The 10696-nt window shown below is 37.9% G+C and overlaps 1 protein-coding gene across 1 annotated transcript; it reads left to right on the top strand.

Annotated features, from left to right (window-relative positions):
* The first annotated feature begins 453 nt into the window (after positions 1-453).
* On the top strand, positions 454-10252 carry LOC109159802. The gene is made up of 12 exons (XM_019307914.1): positions 454-2459; positions 2591-2830; positions 3536-3665; positions 4216-4368; positions 4485-4723; positions 4952-5015; positions 5416-5622; positions 5792-6015; positions 6266-6344; positions 6461-6592; positions 9427-9593; positions 9981-10252. Exons 1-11 carry the CDS (start codon positions 454-456, stop codon positions 9496-9498), a joined length of 3546 nt encoding a protein of 1181 aa, XP_019163459.1. The 3' UTR covers positions 9499-9593; positions 9981-10252.
* The last annotated feature ends 444 nt before the right edge of the window (positions 10253-10696 follow it).

Below are 10696 nucleotides of genomic sequence, written 5' to 3'. Positions count from 1 at the left end.
TGAACCATAGAAAATTTGGAAAAGGAAGAAGAAAGAAGAGAATGCTTTGGAGTAGGAGGAGGAGACTATTCAAACAAGATGCTAATGCCTGCTAACAAAATATGATAAAGAGCTTATATATCTTCCGAAATGTCTTAATCAATCTTCCGTTATGGCAGTTGGGCACTGTGAAAAGTGAAGAATATATATATTTTTCTATGAATGCTAAACTACAGATTCTTCATGGTCCGTACACTGACGTCCTTTTCGGTTTCATGATTCCGTTGGATGCGAATTTTGCGTTGAACAGGAATTGGGCGAGATATTGATTCCTGAATGGAGAAAAAGCCGTAACTCCGTATCCGGTTTCAATTTCTCAGCATTCCGTCTCCGTGGATGAGATTGAACGGAGGCGGCGTGCGAAACCCAGTAGTCGGTTGTTAATTTCGGATTTCTTCAATAACAGGGTTGTAAATGGATCCTAATTTCGGGTTTAACTCCCCGGCCATGGCCACGGGTGAGCAAAAAGCGGCATCCCGTTGGGATTCGTCGCGGGCGGCGAAACCACGGGTGAGCAAGAAGAAGTACATGACGGCTGCAAATCGCACCCGCAGTTTGGGTAGGGATGCCTCGTGGAATCCAGGGGGTCAGGTGATTTCTGGTTCTTTGGGGGAAGGATTAAATGGGAATGGGAATAAGGAATTTGTGTTTGGTGCTAAGAAAGATGGCACTGAAAGTAGTTATTTGAACAGAGCAAATAGTGATGGAAATATGGAGGACGATAAAGGAGGTCCTAGTCCTAGTGATGAAATGAGAAGATTGAAACTGCATTTGAATGTGAACAATAAAGATTGTAGAGAAGAAATTGGTGATTCTGGGGGGGTTGATACACAAATGCTGTTGACCAAAGAGGTACAAATGGGAAAATTTGATAGCAATTCTTCAAGTGGAAGTAGTAGTAGTAATTTGCAGTGTGCATTTGGTGGTGTTAAACTCTTGGATGAGACCAGAAAATTGAATATGAAGAAAGATAGTGTTGCATTTGGGGGAATACATTCTTTAAGCAGAAGCTCTGAGAATGAACATCAACCGGATGAACTGAATAATTTACCCGGTGGTGTGGGTGTGGGTGTTGGTTCAAGCGAGGACAAGAGTAGCTTTGTCTTTGGTGGAAATGGAAACACTGAAACGCAATTGGATGATGATGTTAGCAAGTCGAACATTGGAAGAAGGCTTTCACTTTCAGGTCAAGCAACAAAACATTTGCCACCCGTTCTCACAAAAATTAAAACCAACACCAAGAGTAGCGATATTTCGAATGGCAAGAGTTGTTCAAGTGTATTTTCTGGTTCAATTCCTTCACAATTCAGTTTTCAGGCTGTGAAGAAAGAGAGTAAGGTCTCTCAGGTTCATGTTCACAATCAAAGCAATACATTCTCCACCTCTTCTTCCATATCCATAAGTGTTCCTGAATCACCAGATAAAGCTATAATGCAGCAGCATCATGTAGTAGAATTCACAACACCAACCCTAAAGGGGAGTTTCAATAGGAAACCTGAAACAAAAAGGAATCCAACTAAAGATCTCAGATTGAAGAAAAAGAAAGGGAAACTTAAGAAAGCCATTTCTGATCCAGTTAAGTTTGGACAAGAGTACTTGCAACTGAATGCAGACTCTTCTGAATCATATCCAGTAATGGATATTTCTCCATATCAAGAAACACCAAGAGAAAACACTCTCACAAGGGTAACTTCTGGCATTTCTAATGAGGTCATCAATCAGAATGGTAATTCGTTGACAGACTCACATCTGCTGGTTTCAAGTGGTACCACAGATCAGCATCTTGCTTGTGAAACAGAACACTTGGATATTAATGATAACCCTATAAAACATCATGAACTTGAACAAGTGGAATCTTGGGACTCTATCAGTCAAGGTTCTTTTGCTGAGGGACCTTATGAAGAATCTTTTTCTGGAGCCAAGACTGACAACTTCAGATCTGCTATTCATCATCTAGATTATAGTGCTGAGTCCCTTGTTACTGCAGCTGAAAATAAAAGGAGTTCTATTGCACCCATTGAGAAGGAAGATAGTGATGGGAGCACTCATACAAATTTAGAAGACACATGCCAGACCAGCTTCATATTTTCTGCATCTTCTACTGAAAGAGTTCAGCCATCAGTGGTGGTAACACGGCACCAGAAGAAGAAAAGCCAAACAAAATTACGAAATGGTCCAAGTATTTCCACTTCAAGTTCAAAAATTTCAAATTCATGGACTCCTGTGAAATCTTTTCGAGTTTGTGGAACATCTTCTTTCTTATCTCCCAGTCAGGGTCAACAAGGTAATATACCTGCATTGTCAAGCCGAAGCCTGAGCAGGAATGGATCATTTAAGGAAAAAGTGGTCAAGCTAGGAATTATGTCTACTGCTGATGTAAACATGGCACCTCATGAAACATGTGAAAGATGGCGATTAAGGTGCAAGTTTATTGTGTATTTTCACGATGATTGCCTGAACCAAAGATGGACAAACTTTTATGGATTGCGTATCATTATTTGAGTAATATACTTCTTTTATGCTAATTATGTTGTAATCTTTTCTTTAACAGGGGAAATCAAGCCTGTGCTAGTGGAGATTTATCTAAAGCAGAGGACTGCTACACTCAAGGGGTTAATTCTATATCTCAAACCGATACATCTAAGACTTGTCTTCGGGCATTGATGCTGTGCTATAGCAACCGTGCTGAAACACGAATGTCTTTGGGGAGAATGAGAGCAGCACTAGAGGATTGTTTGAATGCCACTGCACTGGATCCAAACTTCCATAGGACCCAAGTCCGAGCTGCTAAGTATGCTGATTTCTGTTAATATTTTATGCATGATGTTAATAATATTCTTTTCATTGCCAACTTTTGGCATATGAATCTCTTGCCATTTGGTATGTTCCTCTTTTTTGTGTGTATATGCTCCATCACCCCAAGGTGCTGATTAAACTGCAATAGCATACAGATATTTGTCATTACCAGCCTTCATAGCTTTATAGCTTTCAATTGAATCCTATATTAACGCCAGTGGCATTGAGGTTGTTTGCAGAGGCTACAACCTTCCCAGTCAGTGCTTCTTTGTAGTGAATGTAGGGTATTTAAAGTGCCATATAAAATTTAGCTTGTGAGAAGAGTTGGTATTCTAAACAAAGTTGCAAAATGTGTGGGGGATAAAACTTTAATACCCTTTACATTTATTACTATATTTAGTCAATTTAGAGGCATCTGCCTGATTATTGAGAGTCATTGTCTGTTTAAAGTTTTCATCACTGAGCGTCCCATTTATAGCGTCTAATTGAGTGCTGAATAATCAGTATTTTCCACCTGTGCTTTCCTTAAATGGACCAGTTCTATGATTTAAATATTTTTTTCATGTCCTCATATCTGCCTAAAGGGACTAGAAAGCTGTATTGCTTCTTGACATTGATAAATATTTTGTATGTCATTTAACCAAAACAGATATTTCCATGAAAATTATGGTTCTTATTGCTTTTGTTGTCATCATTTTAGCTGTTGCCTCGCCCTAGGAGAAATAGAAAATGCATCCAAGTATTTTATGAAGTGCTTGCAAGAGGGTAGTGACACCTGTGTGGACAGAAAGCTATTGGTGGAAGCCTCAGAGGGCTTGGAGAAGGCACAGGTATGTGATAGCCTTGGTTCCCTCCCTGTTCATGACAACTAGATAGGTTGAGAATTTCTATTTGTATGGTGCTTCAAGGTAAAGTAGCTGTTGAATTTGGAAGATGGAATGGCCTGGCGGGTGGAGAATAACACCACCCGCCAGTTAGGCGGAAGCAATGATGAAGAATCAAAGAATAGAAAATGTATATAAGACCGAAATATATTAGTATTATCTGTATGTGTTTCTTTCTAACAAAGAAACATAGTACATATATATATATATACAAACACATAATTGTAAGTAACTACCCATAAATAACACCTATTCATAAACAGACACAACCTATAGATAAACCTAACTCTTTATTTTTCAATACTCCCCCTCAAGCCAGAAGCCACTGTTATCATTTGTGCTTGGTTTTATAACCTGGTGATTGGTGTCTGGTTCACTTAGTTAATATTTTGCTTTGATGGTTTAGCTGAGAGGATTTCCTTCTGTAGATGTTTCATTGGCACAACTGAATTGCTAAGGAAATGAAAACTCAATTTTGTTTTCCCTTGGGTGCCAGAAATTATCAAATTACATGAAGCAATCTGCAGAGCTCTTAGAAAGAAGAAGAGCCAATGATGCAGAGTGTGCCTTGGCTGTTTTAGCTGATGCTTTGATGATAAGCTCTTACTCGGAGAAGTTACTTGAAATGAAAGCAGATGCTCTTCTTATGGTTTGTATTCCTGAGAAATAAGACTTGACAACTTAAATTTTTATAGGCAAGTAATCGACGAAAACGTTTCTCATTTTCTGTGTTTTTAGCTTAACTACTTCAATGCTAATTCACAGCTGCAGAAGTATGAAGAAGCAATTCAGCTATGTGAGCAGACATTTACTTGTGCTGAGTTAAACACTTCCACTTCAGATTCTGAGCCAGCAAACTTGGATGCTTCTAACAAACAGAGGAGTGATTCACATAGGTTTTGGCGTTGTTTGGTAACTGTCAAATCCTACTTTCATCTGGGAAAGCTCGAGGAAGCTGATAGTTTTTTGAAAAAGCAAGAGAAATCAGGGTCTCCCACAAATGGGTAATATTATCAAGGTGTAGGGATTTAGGTTATATTCAATGCTTTTGCTATATATACTTCCACGATCACCATTGTCCTTTGATTTTGGAGCCAGTGGCATTGACAATCATGCTTCGTTTTATTTTTACTTGTCCTTTATGTGTCACAAGTACTCGTCCGGACTTGAATTTAAATAATGCATTTGTTTAATTGATATATTTTTTATTCGATCTGCCATTTATTTTGCAGAACCCCAGCTTTGCAATCTATTATACCTTTAGCTGCAACAGTACATGAGTTGTTACACCTCAAGGTGTGTTTATCCTAACCTATCTATTTTCTTTGTTCCTCAATGTAACAATCTGTTAATATTTAACAGACTTTTTTTGAATGCTACTGACTCTATTACAATGTAGTATCTGTTCATAACTACTTTCTCAACCTACTGAAGCAAAAAGAGCCAATAACGCCTCCACTGAGGCTCGAACTCACAACCTCCCATTTGGGAGTCCAACCCTGGTGCCATTAGACCACAAGGTCTTGGCTAATCTAACACAATTTACATGATTTAAAGGACTACTCTTGCTACCATCAAGAAATAAGTGACTAAAATTGCACAATGACAATATGAATGGGATCATTCTTGCATTTAATTCTATTGCTAATCTCATGTTTTAAGGCTATTCTAAGATGTTAGATCTTCTCAACTGCAGACTGCTGGAAATGAAGCATTTCAGTCGGGGAAGCATGCAGAGGCTATTGAATATTACACTGCTGCAATATCTTGCAGTGTGGAGTCACGCCCTTTTTCAGCAATTTGTTTCTGCCATCGTGCTGCTACATTTCAAGCTATTGGCCAGATTGTGGATGCAATTGCAGATTGCAACCTGTCTGTAGCCCTTGATAGAAACTATGAAAAGGTTTTTTTTTTTTTCTTTATATATATATATATATATATATATATATATATATATATATATATATTATAGCTACTTTTATTGATGAAGTTGGGAAATCTCAAAAATATCACCCAAAAGCATTGGAGAGGACTTTCTCTGCCTTTAATTAATTGCCAATACACACATGCAGGTAATTTGTAGACGAGCTTTATTGCTTGAAATGATAAGGGATTATGAACAAGCAGCTTCAGATCTTCAAAGACTTATTTCCCTTTTAATGAGGCAAATGGAAAATAAAATTAACCAGTCTGATAAAACGAGTTTCATGAATGAGATCAGGCAAACTCAGCAGAAGCTTTCTGCAATTGAGGAAGAAAGCAGAAAGAACATCCCTTTAAATATGTACTTAATTCTGTAAGTTACATTTTCTGAGCATTTTTGGATTATTTATATAATATAATATAATGTACTGTCTACCAAGAACGAACAAATGAAAAGATTGAAATACTTATCTTAATTTGAGGCCTACTTCTTTTCTGTATGCTCCGTTTTTTTCCCTCACATAAATTTGTGTTTTCAGGGTCAATAGAATCAAAATGCTTAAACATGTTCTATGCCCTTGTAATCCTGTCATCTTGTTGTTGTAACGGTTTTGTAATTGTAGGGGAGTTGATCCATCTGCTGCGCAATCAGAAATTAAGAAGGCTTATCGAAAAGCTGCACTTAAGCATCACCCTGACAAGGTAGGTTGAGGCCTTTGAATTTGATTGTTGCCTGCAGGCAGCCACATTATATATTGTCATTGATTCTGGAAATTAACTTTCTGACAGTAAAGTTTTTTCAATTATATAATATCTAGGCTGGGCAATCACTACCTAGAAATGACAACCCAGATGATGGGAGACAAATATCAGAAGAGGTTCGAAGAAATGCTGACAGGCTTTTCAAAATGATTGGGGAGGCCTATGCACTGCTTTCAGATCCTGGAAAGGTAGGTATTCATTCTTTTAACGTTGCCCCGCCCCAATAAGATCGATCCATCCATCTCTTGTTTATTCACTCACCGGATAACATTTTATTTTATATGATAACTAGTACATAATGCATTATTAGACTATACTTTCCTGCTAAAATAACCTGTATTGTATGTAGTCATTTTTAAAGAGAAAAGTTCACTTTTAATTGGTCCCTGTTAGAGAAAAGAACCAGGAGGTATTTTTGATAGACTAGAAACTAAAGAAAAGAAATAGGAAGTCACAAAACTTCCCCCAACAAGAGTTTTAGGCTCTTGCCCCACAAGAGTTTTAGGCTCTTGCCTAGCTACTAAAAGCTTAAAGACTAAGGAAGATTATTGGATGATCTACTCTCTTCTAGAGATTCTGATTTATAGTACTAGGAAATAAATAATTATAGAAAGGAGATGATTGCTGAGATGATTGTTGAGATGATTATGCCTCTCTTTATTTGTCAAAACCCTTGAGTTAAGCCTTCCCATGTATATCCTGATTTGCCTGATTTGCATCCTTCCTTTTTCTACGTGAGTAAACCATCCATCCTTTTGGATGCGTATCATTGCCACCCACCAAAGAAACAACCTTGTCCCCAAGGTTGGAGTGAGGAAACTGACCGTTGAAGTCAGATACGCTACAGTATTCAGCCCAATGGAGGAAGCGTCCCCATTGCTTTGGTTGTTCAGAAGTCATACACCGCAAATACTGCTCCAGGCATCGATTGAGGACTTCTGACTGGCCGTCCGTTTGAGGGCGGTATGCAGTGCTCAAACGCAACGTGGTGCCCCATTTGTCAAAAAATTCTGTCCAGAGGTTGGAGTAAACCTCTGGTGCCATGGTGTCATACTTATTCTTTTGACACACTAGGCATTCAGTTACGAATTGTTGCGTTCGCTTCATCCACCGGAGCCAATGTAGAGCCGGTCCTTGCATACTAATAAAGGCTGTCGGAACCTTCAGATCTTCCCGGGTGTGATGTATGGCGAAATATTGCTCCACTCCGGGCAACCATCCTATCGGGTTGCCACCATCAAATGTAGGAAGTTCCAATCTTCCCGTGGGAAGTGTGGTGTTGTCGGGAGGAGCCAATCGTTCTGACGAGGGGTTGGAATCAATTGTTGGGACTGTTACCGATGACGCACTGGCATCGCCCTGCCCTTTGCTTTGGAGGGAGAGAGCGAGGAGGTCGGACATCCTAGCCACAGAAGCTTCTACGGCTGCAAATCGATCTGTCAATGCAGTCAATTCAGTACGGATTGCATCTTGGTTCTTCTCTAACGTCTCTATGCGGGAATCATGTGTGTTCGCCATTCAACGGCAGGTCGGACCAATTTGTTAGAGAAAAGAACCAGGAGGTATTTTTGATAGACTAGAAACTAAAGAAAAGAAATAGGAAGTCACAAAACTTCCCCCAACAAGAGTTTTAGGCTCTTGCCCCACAAGAGTTTTAGGCTCTTGCCTAGCTACTAAAAGCTTAAAGACTAAGGAAGATTATTGGATGATCTACTCTCTTCTAGAGATTCTGATTTATAGTACTAGGAAATAAATAATTATAGAAAGGAGATGATTGCTGAGATGATTGTTGAGATGATTATGCCTCTCTTTATTTGTCAAAACCCTTGAGTTAAGCCTTCCCATGTATATCCTGATTTGCCTGATTTGCATCCTTCCTTTTTCTACGTGAGTAAACCATCCATCCTTTTGGATGCGTATCAGTCCCCAACTCATCCTCAATATTAATTCTTGACTTTTAAATTGCCTTATTGCAATCCAAATCCCATGACTTCTATGACAATATCAAATTCAGTCCTTTTCGGGTGGTACTTTTAAAGGCAATTTTGTAAACTTATAATTTGATATTTATATTTTAGAATTGTAAAACAATTTTAATACTTTTTTTTTTTTTGTGTCAATCACTTGCCTCTTCAAACTTGCTTATGCCATGAAAGATTATGATTATGCATTAAAATTTCAGACAACAGAGAGGTATTTGGGATTCGAATAACATTTTGGGAAAATAGGCTTAAGAATCTTGCTGTTTTACATGCAGAATTTCCATCCTTCAAAAATTTGTATGAGTGGGCTATTTTCACTAAGGCGGCTTTTCTTAAAACTCGTTGCAATTCCTCTTCTTTCTTTCTTTTTCCTTTTCTTGTTTTTAAATTCCGATTTGGATGCCCACAATAAGTAGAACCATGTTACTTACACCCCTTTCGCTAAGCTGGAATGAGCATTGGAATACAATGGAAAATTACTCTCTTCATATTTCACCATCAAAATGTTCCATAGAGTCATCTTCCACTTTTTACTCTTTTCCATACTTTGAATTTCTCGATCATTTCAGTGTTGGTACTCTTAAAATTTCTCTGTATTGTATTGTATTGTATTGTTTGATTGATTGATTGATTGATTGATTTGCACTCTATGCTCGCTCAAAACCTTTTAACTAAGTGCATTATTGTTTGGCCTGGCATGGCCCAAACTTATCAAAAAGATCTATTTTGATAAGAATTCCTGTAAAAGAACTACGGAGTATGTTTTTTACTGAGCAAAAATTTTGTTACGTGTGATTGGAGACATAGTAGAAAGATATTTTTATGATAGACAAGTTGTTAGGATTGCTTGCTTTAACTATTGAACCTCATTTTAATCCCTTGGGTCAAAATTTAAATTATTCCAAAATGTAAATAGAAGAAACTAACTTTGACAAATTATCCTTTAATATTTATAGAAACTACTAGTGTAGTTTGCTCATCATCATCCTATATATCTTTCAAAATTTGATGTGTACTTTGACGATGCTGCCAACTTGTAGCGTTCACGGTATGATTTTGAAGAAGAAACGAGGAATGGTCAACACGGGCAATGGAGGCAGCACACACGTTGATTTTCAAAACTATCCCTTTGTTGACAGAAGTGGGAATAGGTGGCAGAAGGGAGATGTTTGGAGGACATGGGAATTCTTAGGCCGAAAACTGGATGGTATTAACTCTCTCTCTCTCTCTCTCTCTCTCTCTTTGCTTCCTTCTATCTAGTAGTCTTGCATGCATGTTTATAGCTACAAACGCTAGCTGTTGCTGAAGATGGGGGTGGGTATACAAACTGCCAATTGATAGGTAAAAGCTTTTAATTGAATTATGACATGCTCGGAGACTTTAGGTGTGCCGAGGAGGATTGGAGGAGTAGTATATATATGACAATGTTCCTGGAAATAGATGTTTTTACCAAACAAAGGAATAAGCCTATTACTGGGAATGCTATTCCATTCCAGGCCTATTCCGCGAACCAAACGTGCCATAGTTGTTACTGTATAGCTGATTTGAAGATTCGGTTCAGTATTGTGTTTGATGTGCATACATTTGTGCTCAGAAAACAAATGGATCTTGTGCGTACATATGTTGAAGCAACAGAGAATGATGCCAGACTGGAACAAGCTTATATTGTATAGTAGTATAGATTCCTGAAGTCAATTAAGCCGGACAGTTTATTTAATTTGCTTCATTCAAGGACTTTACTATTGCCCACAGATTGTAAGTAGTTTATCTGTACGTTATCTGTATTGATGATTGATTGTACATAAGAAGTTTATTTGTAGATCCATGGAGTTCAGAATTCTCCAAATTTTATTTTGTTTTGATAAATCTTCATTTCTGTACTGCTTCTTGCTTGGGCTGAGGATATTATGGCATGTTTGTTGTTTAATGCTGCAAGTGATCTACTTCTTATAAGTTGCTCACACTCGTTTCAACATATTCAACTCCCAACTCAAAAACACATTATGTCACTTTTCCACACAATATATAATAAACATGCATGCAAGTTCATCTTCTATTTTCACACAACATTATTCCTCTTATTTTAACAAATGCCTTTTTTTTTTTTTTTGAATGCTACTAGCTCTATTACATTGTAGTATCTGCCTCCACTAATGCTCGAATTTACAACCTTCCAAATGGAAGTCCAACCCGGGTACCATTAGACCACATAATCCTGGTTAACAAATGCCTTTAAAACTAAAGAAAACTTGAAATTTCATAAATCACAAGTTCAAATATGACGTTCATGTACAGGTAAAGGGTGATACT

Source organism: Ipomoea nil, unplaced genomic scaffold, assembly GCF_001879475.1.
Source record: "Ipomoea nil cultivar Tokyo-kokei standard unplaced genomic scaffold, Asagao_1.1 scaffold2845, whole genome shotgun sequence".
NCBI classification, from domain to species: domain Eukaryota; kingdom Viridiplantae; phylum Streptophyta; class Magnoliopsida; order Solanales; family Convolvulaceae; genus Ipomoea; species Ipomoea nil.
Note: the sequence above shows the minus strand (reverse complement) of the source record. Positions and strands in the feature narration are given on the sequence as shown.